This window comes from Rattus rattus, chromosome 11 (genome assembly GCF_011064425.1).
Source record: "Rattus rattus isolate New Zealand chromosome 11, Rrattus_CSIRO_v1, whole genome shotgun sequence".
Classification (NCBI taxonomy): domain Eukaryota; kingdom Metazoa; phylum Chordata; class Mammalia; order Rodentia; family Muridae; genus Rattus; species Rattus rattus.
In genome coordinates this window covers 623117-643712 of record NC_046164.1, presented here as the reverse complement: position 1 = coordinate 643712, position 20596 = coordinate 623117, and the positions used below count along the sequence as shown (strand labels likewise).

Genomic DNA, 20596 nt, shown 5'->3' with positions numbered 1-20596 from the left:
AAGGGTCATCTGATGCCCCTCTCTAAGGGGTCATGACCCACAGGTGGAGAACCAGTGTTGTAGAGCAGTTGAGATAACTAATAATCTCATATCCTGGCCGGTTAGGTAGCAATCGGGGTCCCCGCCAGCGGGGACCCAGTTATTCAGGGTCCCGAAGAGGCTTTCTACCTGTGGGCCAAAATGGGGGTGAAGAGAAGAAGGAGACCAAGCAAGAGTTCTGTTGTCAAGGTCTCGTTTATTGAGAGGAATGTACAGCATTTAAAGCTCTGAGGCAGGAATAGAAGCAGGAACTGAAGCTTAGGGTGGGGGAGTTTGGGAAGTGCCCAAGGATATAAGGTGAATCACTACACTGCAAGATATCCTCCTATAACAAAGAGGCAACAGTCTTCCGGGGACATGTTCTTTGAAAAGGTCGAACCCTTCTCAGGAATCTGCTCAGGGACATCCGGTGTTTTGCTCAGGCTGAAACATCCTGTCATTGCTCCCAGGCTCTTCCTGGGAGAGGCTCTTAGTTCAACAATCTCAAGTCTGTATGGCAGTCAATTCAAGGTTAAACCTCTGTGGCCAAGCAGCCCAGAGTCAAGTAGCCACCTTGAGCTATGCATTCACAAAGCGGCTAGGCCCAAATCCAATACGGCTCACTGCAAATCGGGACCTCTTCCTTCAGTCTTAAACAACTCCATTTGTGGTTTTCAACGTGTCTATTTGTAAACAGTCTATACCAAATATATGTTGCACAATGCCTTATTTTTACACTTGCCTTTCTTTATGTTTTCATTGAGTATGATATTGCTTCATGCATTACAGCTATTACCATACACAACATTCATAAGTAAGCACAAGACTCTTATAATAACATGTACGAAATGGAGTATCGAGTCATTAGAAAAATCTTGCACTCGCTACAATAATTCCTATAGACTCTCTTATCCTGACTGTCACTATAATATCCTCATTATAAAGATATATATAACATAAAATTATATATAATATATCTCATATAATGTATAAATATAACATATGACATATGGTGTATGACCATGACATATGACAAGTAACATATAACATATAATATATAATATATGTGTCTACATGTATGTATTATATAAGTCTATATATGTATATATATTCATATATATATTCGAGAGAAATGCTGCTGTGCTATGAACTATAGAGGGAAGGTCTTGACAGAGAACATTCTCACAGTTCATATTTTAAATGATGTTCTAAAAGGACAGTTAAAAAGTCTCCATGTCTTCCTGTACTAATCTAAGGTCTTCAGCAGGTATGATATACAAGTCTGATATCTAAGTGAAAAAAGTTCTACAAACAACCAACAATGGGACAATATCTTGGTAATATAATTAGGCTTATTACTTTTCGGTATAAGTACTTATTCATCAATATTTAATCTTCAGAATGTCCCTATGTTATATAAAAAAAAAATGAGGCACTAAGAGATTAAGTTGCCCAAAGTCAAACTTTGTGATGGGGCAGGGATGGGGAGTCCTCTATTTAGAGACCACCAAAATACTACAAAATTTTGAGCACACTTCAAGTTGTAAGAAGTAAATGTGGCCAATGTGTTTGATAAATTACAATATTAAATTGCAAATTATTTTCTCCAAATAAATGCTAAGGATTTATAGGTTGTCAAAACATCTAGATAAAGCAATCAGCCAATCTTGTACGTAAAACCATTAATACAGTATCCAGGAGTTAGATACATACAACCAGGGTGTTCATCAAATATCGTTTTCCCTAAGCTTCCCAGAACATGCCAGGAGCATATGCTTTTTTAGAGATACCCCTCTTTTTGATGCAGCCCACCAAATGACAGGTTCTGTATGGAATTCATAACATTTTAAAACATGTCACTATTAAACATTAATAGTAAAATAAATAATACTAGTTCTATTCCATTTAATACAGGTTAATGAATGTTACAACTTAAGTAAAGATTCCAACAGTATTCATTCAGCCCCCCGTCCCTCAAAACATAGCAGAAAAAGGTTTAAACTCCAAGAATCTTAAATTCAGATATTACTCTATGTCTATTTTAAATCATAATATTTATCTGATACACTAAATGTAAACCATTCTGAATTAAGATTCTAGCCATAATGGAGCTGAGATCATTCAAAATGAATCAAGAATGCAATAAACGAGGGATTATTATTTATGTTTCAAGGGGTTTAAGATTTCTTGTGACAAGAAGTCATGACCAAGAACAATTTTGAAGAAGAAAGGGTTCATTTTCATTTACAGTTCCAGGATATAGTCTATGGTGGGGAGTCACGCTGACAGAAGCCAGAAGCGGTCAGTCACATCGCATCCACAGTCAAGAACACAAAGAAATGACTGCTTACAAAGAGATGACCTCTTGCTTGTCACTTGTTTGCCTTGCTAATCTTGAAGTCTCCACCCCCACACATCTCAGGATCTCTGCTCCTAGAGAATAATGCCTCCCACTGTGGACTAGGTCCTCTCAGATCAACCTACTTGCTCAAGCCATCATATGCCCACAGGCCAATTCAATATAGACAACGCCTTATTAAGACGATTCTTCCCAAGTGGTTCTAGGTTGTGTCAAATTAATAAAACTAAGCATCACAGAAGGTAATGTTAAAAATTGCTGCTATGCTAGCATTCTTTTTTTACAACTGGAAAATAGAGATATAAGAAAGACATCCTAAATGCTCAGGACACCTTCGTCCTCAGGAACCACTGTGAAATAACCCCACTGTCACTTCACTTTGGGAATGCCAAACTACCAGATTATGTACTGTCTCCTCTGCGTGACTTCTACAGGATTTCTCACTTCGATACGTGTTATCTTGCAATCCTTTGTAACATGGCAAGACGGACAAAATACTTTCTGTATTTTGTGACCAGATAGGAATGGGGGAAATTTTATAGGAAAATAATAAAAAAATATTATACCAATATTCTACTAAAACTTGGCACTTAAAAACAGAGAAATTCTTTTTTTTTACTTATTTACTTATTTATTTTACATATATGAAATGTATATTCAGAGGGCATCGGACCCCATTATAGATGGTTGTGAGCCACCATGTGGTTGCTGGGATTTGAACTCAGGGCCTCTGGAAAAGCAGTCAGTGCTCTTAACCACTGAGCCATCTATCGAGGCCAAGAAATTCTTGAGAAAAGAATATAGTATGGTATTGCTGGAGAGATGGCTCAGTGACTAAGCCCAATTTACATTTGGGCTTTGATAAATTTCTACTGTACTTTTTAAAATATTCTTGATTACCACATTTAAGTCTTTGATTCTCTTTTTGTGGGGGTGAGTGTCTTTCTTTGATTTGACTTGAGTAATTTTGAGATAAGATCTCACACTGTAGCCTAGGCCTGCTTGAAGTCACTGAAATGAACAATAAAAAGACAAAATATACAAGTCTTATAAAAGAAGCTTGAGAGGTGGGTCAATGAGAAAATACTTGCTGTTCCGGCAGAGAATGCAGGTTCCATTCTTAGTACCCACTTCAGGAAGATCCAGGATCTGACACCCTCCTCTGGTCTCAGAGACCAGAACACAGGGACATACATGAAAAAAGGAATAAAATGACATCATATGCAGGGTGTGGCATGACCTTAGTGGTGACAGAATGTCATGGTTCCTGCCTCTGGGATAGGACCAGCGAATGTGGGCCTTCATGAGTATCAATAGTTGCCATGGGCATAAGGCTTGTTTGTATAATAATGTACATATTTTAGGTTTCTCCTTTAAGGAATGTCCTCCTTGTTAACATTAATGACCCGGTGATGATCACAGACAGCAGGAGTCCAGGTGGTGAAGGTATGGCTGATGTCTCACCAAAATGGTAAATGCTGGGACCTTCAAGACAGCCCTTGAGGCTGTAGGAAAGAACTCTAAAAACATGGGTGTATATATATATATTTTTTTTCTCAAAATACAAAGATGCAGTATGAAGTATGAGGGGCTTTATGAATCTAAAATGAATCTAAAGGAACAAAGACAGCTGCATTAATGAACCAGATTGTCAGATACCAAAGCAGGCAGATACAAAGGCAGGCATATTCCTGAGTTGAGCCTCAGCCTTGGACACAGGCATGTGCAAACAAAGCATTATGAGACCAAAAACCAAAACAAAACAAAAACAAAACTCCAACAATATTATGGAGTTTTTTTCTGTGTTGGCCATCTCCTAGGCATAGAGCGTCTGTCCCTTAAGTATGCTTTGTATACCCAGTGAGAGTCTATTGGAGAAAGTTAATTTTTTCATAAAATAAATACTTTAAATACTTTCTTCCCCTCTTATCTTTTCCAATTTCCTTTCCCTTCACATCTATCTTCAGATTCTATCTCCAATAACCCATATTTACTATGATGTGATGTGTCTTCCCTTTTTATCTCCTATGCTCACGTGTTTAGAAAAATAGAAAAATTAATATTTTTCAGTATTTTATTAAAATTGGCTCATTATATTCAGTGTCATTAAAATTGTTTATTCTTCTCAGTAATCCTCATAGAGTTTCTTCAAAGTTAATATGAAGGTCAATTGTTCTTTTCAACAATCTCAAAATATTCTAAAGTAGAGATACAGTATTTTGTTTTCAGGTGCTTCTATATTTGTGGATACCTACTGGAGTCGGGCCTTAATTAATATAAATAGATATAAAAGAAAGAAAGAAAGAAAGAAAGAAAGAAAGAAAGAAAGAAAGAAAGAAAGAAAGAAAGAAAGAGGAGGGAGGGAGGGAGGGAGGGGAGGAGGAAGGAAGGAAACGACGAACTCTACTAATATCATAACATATTTTATATTTGTGAAGTTTTATAACTAAGGTTTATAAAATAAAATAAGTTATAATTTTAAGAAATGTTGCCATGTAACTATCCAAAAAGTTAAAGAAAATTTTCATATTTACCCCAGTAGTTCAGTGGAATTCCCTTCCTCTACCTCCATCAAAAACAATTTTTGGTAACATCTCTTGGTAAAAGTAGTACGAGAACTTTAAAATGTTAGGTATTTATTCCATTTAGAATTTCAAAACAAATAAATACACATCTCAAAAAAAATGTGGTTTTCAATTGACCTCTAATTTTTTTGAGACAAAGTCTCACTCCCCATCCCTGGCCAGCCTACTAATTCACTTTGTACAAAGCCAGGTTCAACTCACACAGTTCAGCTGCTCCTGCCTCCCAAATGCTGGGATTAAAGACATGTGACACCAGGCATGCCTGAACTACTAAATTTATAATATTTAAATTTTCGTTTTTCAGTATTAGCTTTTCAATTTCCTCTATATTCCAATATTCTTAGGTGTGTGGGATGCTTTAATTTGCTTGTTTTTTTTTTCTATATATTTTTGCAATTGTTCAAGTTGCAATCATGTCCCCAGCATCTTTGTGTGGATGAGTACTTCGCTTACCTTACATTCGCAGCCTTCTGGGCTCCTTTTTTCCACTCTTGGTTTTCTTTGTTGGCCATTTTCTTTTTATTCAAGGCAACTCCATGATATGGAATGGGAGACGTTCTTAAATCCTGTCATCTTAACAGGGAGCAAAGGCATTCTATTTCTGTACACCAAATCCCCAGAAAGAAGCCTCTTGCTCTGTTTTCTACACACTGCACTGACAAGACAAACTTTTACCTTCATTTTGCAGTTCCTTAACAGGCTTTTGGTTGGTAGGTAGGTTGGTTAGTTGGGTTTTTATTTTCATTTTGCTTTTGTTACAGTTGTTGTGAGACATGGTCTCATTATTGTATCTTTGACTGTCCTGGCGCTTTCTATATGACCTGGATGGTCTCAAATCTTTACTGGCTTTTATGGAGCTACAGAAAAATCCAGAAAAGACCAGAGTCAATTTCATTCCTGGATGTCGACAGATATCTGGAGTCTTTCAAAGGGCTGACATGGGTCCTTCTTTGCAGAAGGTTTTCAGGATTTTTGTCTCACCCATGAGGAACAATTTTTTTTTTTATAAAAGTCAACTATGTCTTCTCCTATGAGAGGCAGATCTATTGGAATTCAAAATAGAAGAACAGATGATTATTTACTGTTTCAGGAGATCTGCATGTGTTGTCCTCACCAAGAGCACCCACACTAACTTGGCCTGTAAGGCCCTCTGAAATGATACCCCCACATATTTGGGCACATACAATGGACATGATGTTTCCTTTGTCTCCTGAGCCACAAATCCTTCAAATACAATAGTCTTTTCCTACCTCGGACCTTTGCAATTGTTATTCCCATTACGTAGGAAGCCATAGTCATCTTTATTTGTAACCTCCCCCGTCTTCCAGGTCTCATTCATATATCCCTTCTTCAAAGAGTCCGTATCTGAGGCCTCAATCATTCTATCTCATTATTTTGCATTCTTCATATCAAACGTACCTCAAACTACCACACTTAAATATTTATTTCTTGGCATGCTAATTAACTGTTTCCTCCATTCAGTCACTTAAAAATATGCCTGTTGTGTTTAACATTTATTTCATAAGATAATACATTTATTGAGTAAATGCAAGAATTTCAATTGCTTGGTTGCAGGGGAAAAATATAAATCAAACCTTTTGTCGGTGTCAACATGATGATTTTTAGAAGGTCTGTATTTGCTAATATGCAAACTATGGTAGATTCAAATCTTCTCTAGTGATGTTGAAGAGCTTTTCAGAAAGTCATCCATTACATTGGAAATGCAGAGAAAGAAGTGATTGAGAAAGCGATTCTTACATAAATTTCTTTTGATAATTTTTTGTATAGCCTTGAATTCTTTTAGATTTTTATTTTTGAGAATTTCATGCATGAAAAATGTAGCTATATAATTTTGACCCCCTCCACGCCCTCTCCTAACTTTCTGTGCTCCTCAACACCCTGTCAAATTCAAGACTTCCTTTTTAGCTTTGTTGGACACAGATTCACACACATATACATACACACATATGTACACACACATGCACACACACATACACACAGGTGAGTACACACACACACACACACACACACACACACACACAAAAGTCTACTTAATGTTCCTCATTTGTCCATATGTTTAGGACTGGCCACTTGGAATCAGACAAGCTATCAAGTCTCTTATCCATGGAGAAAATTGATTTTCCATCTCTCAGCAGTCATTGATTGGCTATAGGTTTTCATCTAGGAGAAGGACCTCATAAAAATATGCCCCTATCCACAATTAGATGTTGAATTATACAGTCATCATGCAGGTCTTATTTAGGCAACCATATTGTTGATATTTCATAAATACAGCTTCCCTATTAATTCTGAAAATTACTGTCTTGTAACAGGCATTCTGGTCCTCTGGCTCTTAAACTTTTCCTTACCCTTCCTGTGATTTTTTCCCCCAAGATTTAGGAATAGAGATTGCAATGTAGATGTTTTAACTGCGGTTTGGGCCCCAGCCCCCCACTGTCATTTGTTCTCTGCACGTTGGCCAGTTGAGATCTGTAATAGTCTTCATCTGCTGCAAAAGAGAGCTCCTTTGAGCATGAGCAGGAGCTGCACTTAACTGTTGATATACAGATGAGTCTTTAGAACAGTTAGAAATTATATTCCTTTAGAAAGTGGGAACAATAGTTTCTCCTCTAGAGTCTGTGCTATCTCTAGCCATCTGTAGTTGGCTAGGTTCACATTTTTCTCAGACTGAACAGTCTAGCTAAACAACAGTCGGCTACCCACTCCCAAGGTGTAACTGTCACCCATTGTACATTGGGGCTACCTTAGTGGAGCAGTCTTGTAGCTCCCAGGCTTCACAGCTAGGTAGGACTACCAATCGCTTCTCTCTGTGGGTGCTTATACAGCACCTTCAGATACTATTAGAGCTACTTTTCAGAGAAGAGGCTTCTAGGTCAGGTCAAATTTGATCCTTCCAATTTCTACATCCAAAGTAACTAGTGGCTGCAGCAATGGGCTCCTACCCTCAAATTCCGGGAGGCAACCAATGGCAATGACTATAAGCTATATTGTTAGGAAAGTCTCTTGGAGCCTCCTAACAACTCAAAAAAAGAAAGAAAGAAAGAAAGAAAGAAAGAAAGAAAGAAAGAAAGAAACAAAGAAACAAAGAAACAAAGAAACAAAGAAACAAAGAAACAAAGAAAGAAACAAAGAAAGAAACAAAGAAGCAAACAAAGAAACAAAGAGAGAGGGGGAGAAAAGAAAAAAGAAAGAAAGAAAGAAAGGAAGGAAGGAAGGAAGGAAGGAAGGAAGGAAGGAAGGAAGGAAAGGTTTCACATGCCTATGACTACAAATGTGTTAGATAGTCTAGAGCTTTTGGGGGTAGGGCTACATTATCACCTCATGTGAATGTAACTCCAATATTTATAGTTTAGGTAAGCTTATTAAATGCTTTTTCCCTGTGGCTTTTTCAAACTTTGTTAGTGTTATTTGTTCTCCTCCCTCTTTCCATATTACCCTCCTCTCTCCCCAGTTCGAGTACCCACCCATTTCCCCTTCCCTTTTCATAATATCTATGCCCTGCAATCTCCCTTTAAGCCTATCAACAATATATACTTGAAAGAAAAAATAGATTGCCACATAGGCATTACAGATATGCCTTAGCACACATATATATCTGCATACATACACACCATACATGCATGTGTGCATGTGCACACATGCACACGTGCACACACACACACACACACACACACACACACACACGCACAGAGACATAGAAACATCGACATGAACATTACTGTTGACTTTTTTTCTTTTTTTCCATCTTTATTAAATTGGGTATTTCTTATTTACATTTCAAATGTTATTCCCTTTCCCAGTTTCCAGGCAAACATCCCCCTAGCCCCTCCCCCTCCCCTTCTATATGGGTGTTCCCCTCCCCATCCTCCCCCCATTACCACCCTCACCCCAACAATCCCATTCACTGGGGGTCCAGCTTTGGCAGGACCCAGGGCTTCCCCTTCCACTGGTGCTCTTACTAGGATATTCATTGCTACCTATGAGGTCAGAGTCCAGGGTCAGTCCATGTATAGTCTTTGGGTAGTGGCTTAGTCCCTGGAAGCTCTGGTTGGTTGGCATTGTTGTTCATATGGGGTCTCGAGCCCCTTCAAGCTCTTCCAGTTCTTTCTCTGATTCCTTCAATGGGGGTCCCTATCTCAGTTCAGTGGATTGCTGCTGGCATTCGCCTCTGTATTTGCTGTATTCTGGCTGTGTCTCTCAGGAGAGATCTACATCTGGTTCCTGTCAGCCTGCACTTCTTTGCTTCATCCATCTTGTCTAATTGGATGGCTGTATATGTATGGGCCACATGTGGGGCAGGCTCTGAATGGGTGTTCCTTCTGCCTCTGTTCTAAACTTTGCCTCCCTATTCCCTCCCAAGCGTATTCTTGTTCCCCTTTTAAAGAAGGAGTGAAGCACTCACATCCTTCTTGAGTTTCATGTGTTCCGTGCATCTAGGGTAATTCAAGCATTTGGGCTAATAGCCACTTATCAATGAGTGCATACCATGTGAGGAGTCAGGATGATATTTTCCAGTTCCAACCATTTGCCTACGAATTTCATAAAGTCATTGTTTTTGATAGCTGAGTAATACTCCATTGTGTAGATGTACCACATTTTCTGTATCCATTCCTCTGTTGACGGGCATCTGGGTTCTTTCCACCTTCTGGCTATTATAAATAAGGCTGCTATGAACATAGTAGAGCATGTGTCTTTGTTATATGTTGGAACTGTTGACTTTTATTACATTTATTTTCAATAAAATTTACAGATGAAAGAAAAGTAATATCTACCGGTCCACTGAATGCACCACTTCAAAATGAATATTAAAGCTTATCCTGCTGCTCTTCATGATTCTGGAAGACATAATATTGCATATATTATATGGAATTTAGGAATGATTTAATGTCAGTTATTCATAAACAAGTAAAATTAAACATATTTGGCCACAGGAGGTCAAGCCGGACGATGGACAGTTTGTTGTGCGGTTGTTTATTTTTAGGTGTATCTCAAGGTTTCTGAAGTGATAGAAAGTTTTTCTTACAGCCGAAATCATGTCATTAACCCTTTTTCTTTTTAATAGATGAATGAAACATTTCATGAATCAAAACTAAGGAAACAGTACGTCAAAGCTCACACTGTGCAAGTCAGGTATGCACAAAAGTGTCAGAAACAGTTTTGGCCATCACCTCTCCGTTATATTCCTGTGGCATGAAACTTCATGTTTGAAATAAAATTGAATTTAGTATAGAGAGACCCACCTCTGCTTCATATCTGTAAAGGAAGTCTTTTATTGTCTGTTAGAAAATGATTGCCGGGATGTCTGGAGAGTTGCTTCTCCAGAGGACACAAGTTCAGTTCCCAGTCATATTCTATCATCATGTAGCACATTATAGCATTATTATATATCATTTCATTTATATCATTGTATCAAATTGTACCATGATAAGATAGCGTGTCATTCGATAACATACGATATCTTCATTGGGGCTCCCATGGTGGCTCACTACCACCCGTAACTCCAGTCCCATGGGATCAAACACCCACTTCTTACCTCCATGAGTACCGTGTTCATGAGGTTGACACACATACATCCAAGCAAAACACCAGTAACACTTAAAATAAAACCTAAAAGTGGTAAAAATTATAAATCAGCTAAATTATAACAATAAATTCCAATTTCTCTGAGGATAGGAAGTCACAAACTAAATTGAATTTAGAGAATACTTAAAACTTAACATGAAAAAGAGAGGGCCACTGAGATAACTTGTAACTTTGAAGCACCGGGCACAGCCTGATGACCTAAGTTCCATCCTAATACACTCTGACATAACATGCATGCCAAAATACACACACACACACACACACACACACACACACACACACATACACACACACACACACACACACACAGAGAGAGAGAGAGAGAGAGAGAGAGAGAGAGAGAGAGAGAGAAATAATTTTTTATTTTTAAATGAATAAGACAGCATGGGCAGAATGTCTGGATTAATTTAGGAAAATTGTTTTGGGGAATTTTAAACAGATTTAAAAACTTGATTTGATATGAAAATAGGAATATTTCACAAAACAATAGATTTAGGATGTTTAAAAATCAAATTTACATACCACCCTGGTCCTCCACCCCACATGTCAACAATAGACAAAAGCTGCTATGGCAAAGCAGAACATTCGTGTAACTCCATCACTGAGGAAAGGAGGGGTCATAATTTCCAAGATAGACAGGGCTGGCTACATATCGAAACCTTCCCTCATTAAAACCACATCAATACAATAAATAGATAAACAATAAATGGAGAAACTAGGAGCTGACTCCTTAGCAGTTCACAACCGATTGTGACATTCACAAAATGTGTATACAATGCATATTCGTTTCCCTCCCTCAGTGGGATCCTACAGAAGTAGTTTCACAGCTTTATCCATTGTCAAGATGTGCACACATGTATGGGTAAGGAACAGAGAATCAGAAGGAAATTGATATGAACACTAAGAAGCTCAAATGGTTAGAAGTTCAAATATTTGAAAATGTGGGAGTTATAGGTCTATGCGTCCCACCCCTGTGACAGGGTTCACAGAAAGGAGATAAATTTTCGCCACCAATTATAAATTTTCAGATCCAATTAGCATCAGCTCTTCAAAAACTATTTGCTACCTATCTTCAAAAAAAGCTAATTCTCCCTACCTGGCAAGATTTTTAAACTTAGGAAACATTCCAGAACATTCTATCAATAAGCTTAGAATGGAGCTAATATTTAGCTTTTAAATATGTATTAATTTTTTGTCATTTCAAGGAAATGTTGTGAGCTCTGCTGGGCATTAAGAGGTTTCAGTAAGAATAAAATACAAGTCCAGATCTCATTACTAATCAAGAAACCAATTAGACAATTAAATCATCAATTAGTGTCTATGAAGGTATTAGTATATACAATTGATAAATCTAGGTACCAGAGAGATTTTCAGTTTTTAAATCCAAGCATAATACTTCATAATGTGGACAAAAAACAAACACAGGCTTTACATAGTGTTGGACCCCAGATGGGAGCAAAGCTATGATTCTAGGTTAGAAACGAACTTGAGGGGCCTTTACTTAGCTATGTCTTAAATGACATTACTGAGTCAATGATTTTTAATAAGTTTACCAAATGGACTGTCTCCCCTTTTGCAGGTTATATGTGTCACAGTGTCCCTTGCTACTTAAATATCATATCATTAACCATTAAAACGCTAAGAGAAAAATCCTCTGCATGGCATTATATGGGAACAAAAAAATTAAAGCCCACAAAAGCACAGAGTATGACTTTGTTACCCTGTGGAAATGTAACTCAAAGTTAAATACAGAAGCATAAGACCAAACTTCACATTTCAAAGGCTCTTAAATATTAATTAGATCTGATGGCTTCTTAAAGACAACAGGGTCTCAGAAAAATACCGACAGCATCCAAAGTGAATTAGTTAATCATTCATGGAGGGAAAAGTCATTCTTGAAATGTAGTGATTCCGTGTACCTGTAAGAACAATCACACCATCCCAGCAAAAAGCTCCTGATCCTTAATGCTCAACAAAAATAACTAGCATTTTAAAACTACATTATGTGTAGCTCTGTTTATACACACACATACATGCACACATATGTAATTTCATTAAAGCAACAGCTATACATAACATTGCATAAACTGCAATTCCATTTAAAGCAGCAACAAACATAAAACAAATAATTTTCACCTGTTTCTATATATATGTGTGTATATATATGTATGTATGTATATGTGAATATATATATATACATATATATATGCATTCAGCTATATAAATGTCCATAAACTTAAATTTTCCTTTGATCTCCCTGGATATATTCAGAATAAGTAAAATTAAAAGTCAGTCTGGTGACGCCAAGAAGTGCATGCAGACAGGAGCCTGATACAGCTGTCTCCTGAGAGGCTCTGCCAGAGCCTGACAAATACAGAGATGGATGCTCGCAGCCAACAACTGAACTGAGAACGGGGTCCCCAGTAGAGGAGTTCAAGAAAGGATTGAAGGAGCTGAAGGGGTTTGCAACCCCATAAGAACAACAACACCAACCAAACAGAGCTCCAAGGAACTAAACCACCATCCAAAGAGTACACATGGACAAACCTGTGGCTCCAGCTGCATATGTAGCAGAGGATGGCCTTGTTGGACACCAATGGGAGGAGAAGCCCTTAGTCATGCCAAGCTTGATGCCCAGTATAGGGGAATGTCAGGGCAGGGAGGCAGGAAGGGGTAGGTAGGTGGTTGGGGAAACACCCTCATAGAATTAGGGGGAGGGGGAATGGGATAGGGAGTTTATGGATGGGAAACTGGGAAAGGGGATAACATATGAAATGCAAATTTTAAAAAATCCAGTAAAAAAAAAAAAAGAATTCAGCCTGGATTTAAGGCTCAAGTTTAGATTAAAATTAAGCATGCCTATAACAAATTAAAATGAATTCTCCAATAGGGAGTAATACAAATCATATTTGCTTAAGATATCATAGAAAAATAATGGAAATAATTTTTGTAGTCACTGAGGGAATTTTGGATCGTAAGCATGGCTTCCATTTTTGTTTGCACATGTTTTGAAGGTTTTCAAGAGGAAGTTATTGGGAACTCCTTACATTGCACAGGTCTCTGGGTTGTTAATTTTCAGATACATAAATACAGATAGACACAGAAGTAGGGTGCCGGACGTAATGGACCTTCAGTAGAGTCAGTTACAGCCGCTCCCTTGTAAAATACATAGCTTATTCATTTGCATCCTCAAGTCAGAAGGACAGATAAAATGAGTTCCCTCTATAATCTCAGTCCAGGTAGCCAACAAGTGACTAGACAATGACTCACTATTGCAAACTGCAATTCCACTTAAAGCAACAACAAAACCTAAACAAAAGATGATTCATTTTTGCCTGTTTCTGTTCTTATTTCTATTAGTCTCCCTGCAGAGTCCATACAAGATCCATCATACATAAATACATTCATGCTGATGGATAATTTTCATTCACCACTATGGCCTTTAAAATTCTTTTATATCCATTAATAAGAAGCTCTCAATGGGTAATGGTTAAAAAAAAAATAAGTAATTTTGGGGATGAGAGCCAGAAACAGAGAATGAGAAAAACGTGCTATATAGTCACAGAGGCCAATATTAAATATAAAATTTAACCTCAGTTTCCCTAGATCTAAAAATGAAAACAAATTGTTTTATTACATCTACAAAATGTCATTTCCCCTCCCTTGGGAGGGACCAGATTGTTAGCAAAACATAGAATTTTTCTACTGTATTGTCTCACCCTCTGCCTCTCTACAAACTCCTCTCCTCAGACATTAAGAGTGATACAGGTTCAGTCATGAAATGAAAATCTACTTGTCTGTCAGGGCGGGAGGCGGGAAGGGGTGGGTGGTTGGGTGGGGGAACGCCCTCATAGAAGAATGGGGAGAGGGGATGGGATAGCAGGTTTATAGATGGGAAACTGGGAAAGGGGATAACATTTGAAACATAAATAAAAAATATCCAAGAAAAAAGAAAAAAAAAGAAGAAAATCTACTTGTCTCTTTATGTTTTCCAGCAAAGCCAAAGGGAAGGTGGTGATACATGGTGTGCTGAAGTTTAAATCCTGTTATAAAAATAACGTAGAAAAATTCTGGGACAGCGTCGAGACCATTTTGTATCAGAAACTCAAAAGCCAAACCGGATTACTTATAGATTCTTCCTCTTTTAAATTTTCAGGTAAGAATATGTATGGTCTGGGATGACTTTCATCATTTCATGGTATTTTACTATTCCCATGGAGCAGAATTTCATCCTTTAAATATACACCACATAAAATATAGCTATTTTTGTGACCCATGAAAGTAATCAGAATCTCAGATAACATTTTTTTTTCAAAACACAGCCACCTAAACCATGGTTTACTCCGTGGTCATGAAGACCCCTTCTGTTCTGGTAGTCTCAACAATCTAGACTGCCAGGATGGGTAGAACTTAAAAAAAAAAAAAAGCCAAACTCCTTTCTTAACATACACTTAATGGAACTTGTCTCACACAGTCACATATAATCTGATTCTTGTTCCCTGGTGTGTGAGAATAACTCGAACTGTAATAAAAGTACAGTCATCTCTCAGACAGGCTGTCAGCCCCTACCATGAATCTTGTTATAGGAATAATTCAGAAAAACTTGGGGACAGAATTGAAACCATTTTGTATCAAAAGCTTATTCAAGGGAGGGAAACTAAATGATTGGGGTTAGGGGTCCTAGAACAAGTGTCCATTTTAACTGGATATCAAAGCATCAAAAAAAAAAAAAAAACAAACTCTGAACCTGTTTCTTGTGGTTAAGAGGCCATCCCTGCTGAATTGCGACTTCTCTGAGATCCTGAGACTGTCCTCCTCATATCTTTCCTCCTCACATTCTATACATTTCCTCCTTGTTCTATACATAGTGGCCTCAAAACAGCGGGAAGAAGGTAGCCTCCCAACTGGGAGAGGAAATACCATCCAAAGGTATATTTTTAGAAACTCAATGCTAGCTACATAAACTCTAGTATAACAGAAATATTACATGCCTAGCATGCTTCCAAATTTTAAAATATTACACATGATCCCAGGGAAATATACACTCTGGTGGTCTTTTCCAGACAACTGATTTTTTTTTTTGGACTCAATACAGTTTTAAGTTACACTCTCATTGGGAGCAGTTAAAAGAAGGGGATTGAGTTCGGACTGCACTCTGGTATTGTCTTGAGTCTTGGCAACACTCTGCCCCTCCCTCTTTGTCCTTCATCAGAAGTTAGGTATCTCATAAAACTGAGTGAGGATTCCCCCATGTAGTACCAAACCTAGCAGCTGACGAAGCCGTTCCCCAAAACCATGGTGGAACAAGTTAATACAGGGCTTATATTCATGACAGCTCCAGTCAAGATGAACTTTTATTCTTTGGTCAACACATAAGTGTGTCTGTGCCATGGGGATCTATGAAATGTATTTGGCAGCCAACTTGCTGTTTAAGCACTTTCTTAAATGCCATGACCTTCTTATGATGCCTAGTTAGTTCAGTTACTTAGAACAAATATGTGAAGTACATTTTCATACATGCTGTTTAACATACAGAATAATGTCTACCTTTCTTAAGACAGACTTACGTGCCACTGGCCAGGGCTATTAATTAAATGAATGGCTGGTTATAGCACCAGTATCCTATGATGTGTCTAGAAAAAAAAAAGCAACATAAAACAGTGCTTGAGATCAAAGATTCTGCCACTAGATATCTTGGTATTTAGAATTTCAGTTCTCTATATATTAGCTGCAAGACTCTGCAATATTTTCTTAACATTTCAGTGCATCAGTCTGGCCATGTCATAATAGACATGAGAATAAGAATTTTAAAAAATACTTCTTATAGTTGTGAAGATTTTGGGAAACTGATACATTTACAAATTATAAAGAACGTAAGTGTTTAACACAATTATGAGTTACTGAGGTTTAACACAAATTATTATTAATTACTGAGGTTTTTATCCAAAGAAAACAAAACCACTCAATACATATGCTTTATAGACTTGAAAGTTGTCTGTTTTCTCGATTCTATTGTTGAAATAAAATACTATAACCAAAAGAGACTTGGGAACCAAGGGGTTTGTTTTCATCTTACAACTAACTCTCAGGTCACACTCCATCGCTGAGGGAAGTCAGGGCAGGAACTCAAGACAGAAATCAGCAACAGAAGGCAAGAACTAAAGACAGAAAGCTGGAAGCAGAAGCCGTGAAGAAATTTTGCTTATTGGCTTGCTTCTCGTGTCTTGTTCAGTGTGCTTTTAATGCAACCCAGGACCACCAGAACAGGGATGACACGGTCCATAGTAAGCTGAGTTCTCCTGTGCCCATCATTAATCGAGAAAATACCCAGCCAACTTTCCAACAAGTAATCTGACAGAACATCTTCTCAACTGAGGTCCCTTCTGTGAACTTGTCACAAAGAAAGAAAGAAAGAAAGAAAGAAAGAAAGAAAGAAAGAAAGAAAGAAAGAAAGAAAGAAAGAAAGAAAGAAAGGAAGGGACGAAGGAAGGAACGAAGGAAGGAACGAAGGAAGGAAGGAAGAAAGAAAAACAAAACAGACAACAACTACAAGAAACACAGGAAAAATATCAACCAGGGGTTGGTGAGAAGGCTCAGCAAATAGAGGTATTGCTAACAAGCCTGATAACCTGGGATTACTCCCTAGTCTCATGGTGGTAGGAAAGAGTTGATTCTCACAAATTGTCTTCTACCGCCCTATGAACAACATAGCATGCACACACACACACACACACACACACACACACACACACACACACACACACACACACACCAATGAATGAATATAATAAAAATTGAACTCAAAAGAATAGAAGATAGCTAGACAGACAGATGAGTATTCTTTTTAATTTGATACTTATTGGTTTCGGTTCTCGAATCATAACTCTGGGTGTCAGAGTCCAGCTCATTATTCCAGAATAAAAAGAGTGTCTGCTTCTGAGAGAAACAGAAATGATACTTTCTCCTTCTCCATTCTTAGATATCTGTTTCCTCTCATTAGTGCCTTCTAAAGCACACAATGTGTTACTTTTGACAGAAATGTGTGGCTCAAAGGCTTCTGTTTATGAGGACACATCCTTTAGATCACCCTCAGATCTGCAAACACCAGGGCTCACACAGCAATGATCCACAGAAGGCCAAGAAGAAATCTGGTTTAACAGGACATAGTAGTGCATGTTGGTCCAAACATCAATAAACTGACACCAGGTAGTTTATTTTAGGTATATTTAAGTACAGAATAATTTGGGAAAAAAAACTTTCCCAGTGTAATAAAATCCTGTGTGCAAAAATATATCTAATCAAAATATCAAAAGATACTATATCAAAACTCTTTTTATATCATGCACTTTAAAATGTACTTCTTTCATTAAAGGTGGGTCCTGTAGATAGAGTACATTTGTCATCTTAAGGGCCTGGGGGAGTATCTGGTGAGGTCTCCAATATACAGATAGTTCGAGGGTCACTAGTCTATTAAATACCTCTGATTTTGTCTGTAAGAGACAAGGGGAACCTGTGGCCATACAGATAACGCTAAGGTCACCAGGCCATTAACCATATTCACATCTAGTCTTCTGGGTGAAAAGCAGGCTAAACATCTCTCCCTTTCAAGAGACAGCAATGCATGTTTAACGCTCTTGTCTGTGAGCACAAGGACTCTGTGCCCTGTACAGCCCTAGATATGGGGTCTGCCAATGGGGAAAGAACAGGATCATGTAACAGCTCCCTGATGAGTGATGGCCTTCTCTCTGGCACCAGATCTCTTCATTCTTTTTCATTTCTGTCCATTTGTTTACCTCTTCCTACTTTGTCTTTACCTACTACTTTTTGATTCTGAGACATAGTAAAAAAAAAAAAAAAAAAAAAAAAAAAAAAAAAAAAAAAACAAAAAAAAAAAAAAAAGTATTAAAGAAGTTTCGGGCATCCATTGAGGACCTCAGGTGACAACAGAGTCTTTACAGATTAAACTATCTAAATTAAAACTGATGTCACACTGGATTGGGGTGACCCTATTTCTGTGAACAGCGTCCTAATAAGAAGTCAATCTGAAAGCTCAAACACATATTAACCATGATGGGAGAGACTGGGTTGGCAACCACTCTACACCAAGGAACACCAGTAGTCCTTGAAGCAACTAGAAGCCTGAAAGAGAGAACATGGCATTCCTCCCAGATCATTCATGAACATAGCCGTGATACCATCTTGACTTCAAACTTTATCCTTCATTCTTGAGAGAGATTAAACTGTATCAAGTCATACCATCTGAGATAATTTATTATACTTCCCCAAGAAAACTAAAAGAGATGACCACATCCAAATAAGATTTCCTCAAATACAGTGTGACACCCTAATGGAGAATCCCCACAGTGGACAGCATGTTCGTTGTTGATTAATCAGAATAAATCGATAATACTGATAAAAGAAACATCGCTGACATTTCAAGATTTGTTATAGATCCAAGAGTTAGGCCCAACACAATTTCTCTGCTCCCCTGGCTCTGGGACCCCAGTGTACTACGTGCAAAGAAATTTATTACCTCAAAGTATAATGAGCATCTATCACAGTATAGTGCCTGGCATAAATAAAGAAGCTGATAAATTCCACTCAATACGCTTTGTAGCACGTGTCTCTCCCAACTGTCAAGTGACACAAACCAATTTATGTCGTTGGCTCATACAGCTATAAGGACTGGAATGCGGGTTGCCTAGAAAGGGGTAGAGTCAGGAACTCTAAACAGATTACAGGAAAGTATTTTTTCATTTCTTAGCTCCATTCTTGGGAAACCGCTTAGTACTTCTTGATTCACAAAATTCCCAGAGGATAATTATCATGAAAGAAGGAAAAAACGCAATGTGAAACACCTATTTCCCATGTTTGATCACTAAAAAGTGTGAATAGGGTGGTAGAGAAGACTGTACAACTCAGGTTTCATGGCAGCTAAACCACGTTAGCTGAGAAAGAGGAGGGAGGGGACATTTCTCCCAAGAAATCTTGGCAAGAAGCAAATGCATCCATCACTTGCCAAAGCTGGCCTCTGGGGTCACCTAGGAGTGGGCTGACCTCACGAATAACTACCCACATCTTTTTTTATAGCTTCTGATAGTTGTCCATAGAAACTTCGTTTTTTATGTCATTCACCAGTCAGGAGAAGGCAAATCATTCGCAAATGATCAGTCCATTTCTGTATCAAACGTCTCAGGGCTATCAACGTAGGATGCAATGTTCTAGAGGATGAAATCCAGAATCAAAGCCCGGTCATCTCGGTGTCTGGTTGAGGGCTTTCAGCCTGGTTCATTGGTGGTTCATGATGCATTCTCACTTAACAAAATGTGCTAGACAATTATTTCCTTCCCCCCCCCCCAGGAGCTGGGGACCGAACCCAGGGCCTTGCGCTCGCTAGGCAAGTGCAGTACCGCTGAGCTAAATCCCCAACCCGACAATTATTTCATAACAATGCTGTTCCCAGTCTGTCAGAAACTCACCGTGCTTTATTAACAAAGAGGAGTAAAACTGTGATTTTTTTTTAAATGCCTAATAAGCATTGAGGACATTTAAACTCTCTACCCCAGTTCCTCCAAAATGTAACCACTTATCCCACGGGTTCTTAGTTTCTTCCTCTTTAAAAGGAAGAGTATGACATCACAGAGTATGACACACAGCACGTGTGGTGAAGTCTCATAGCATAATACACATAGCAAGAATAGAAGAAATGTTACTATATAAAAATATTAAGAAAGTATGCTTTCATTGATTTTTATGATAACTGAATGTTGGATGTTTACTGTACAACCTTACCCCCCCTTCTCTCTCTCTCTCTCTCTCTCTCTCTCTCTCTCTCTCTCTCTCTCTCTCTCTCTCGTGTATGTGTGTCTGAGTGTGTGTATGTGTTTCATGGATGGATGCATTCAAAGCATAGCAGTAAGCCCTTTTAAAGTGATTTTACAAGCCTTAGGGATGAAGTAACTCGTGCATAAAGATCATAGCTCATGTAAAAACATAAACATCAAATCAAACAAGTGTCCATAAACTTACT

General features: G+C 38.1%; 1 protein-coding gene across 1 annotated transcript in view; it reads left to right on the top strand.

The window, feature by feature from the left end:
• LOC116912420 (transmembrane protease serine 11C) overlaps window positions 1-20596 on the top strand; it is a 61849-nt gene that overhangs the window by 18654 nt on the left and 22599 nt on the right. Inside the window, exons 4-5 of the mRNA XM_032916486.1 lie at window positions 10046-10113; window positions 14562-14722. Coding sequence (XP_032772377.1) covers window positions 10046-10113; window positions 14562-14722 — 229 coding nt within the window. The remainder of the gene's footprint in view (window positions 1-10045; window positions 10114-14561; window positions 14723-20596) is intronic.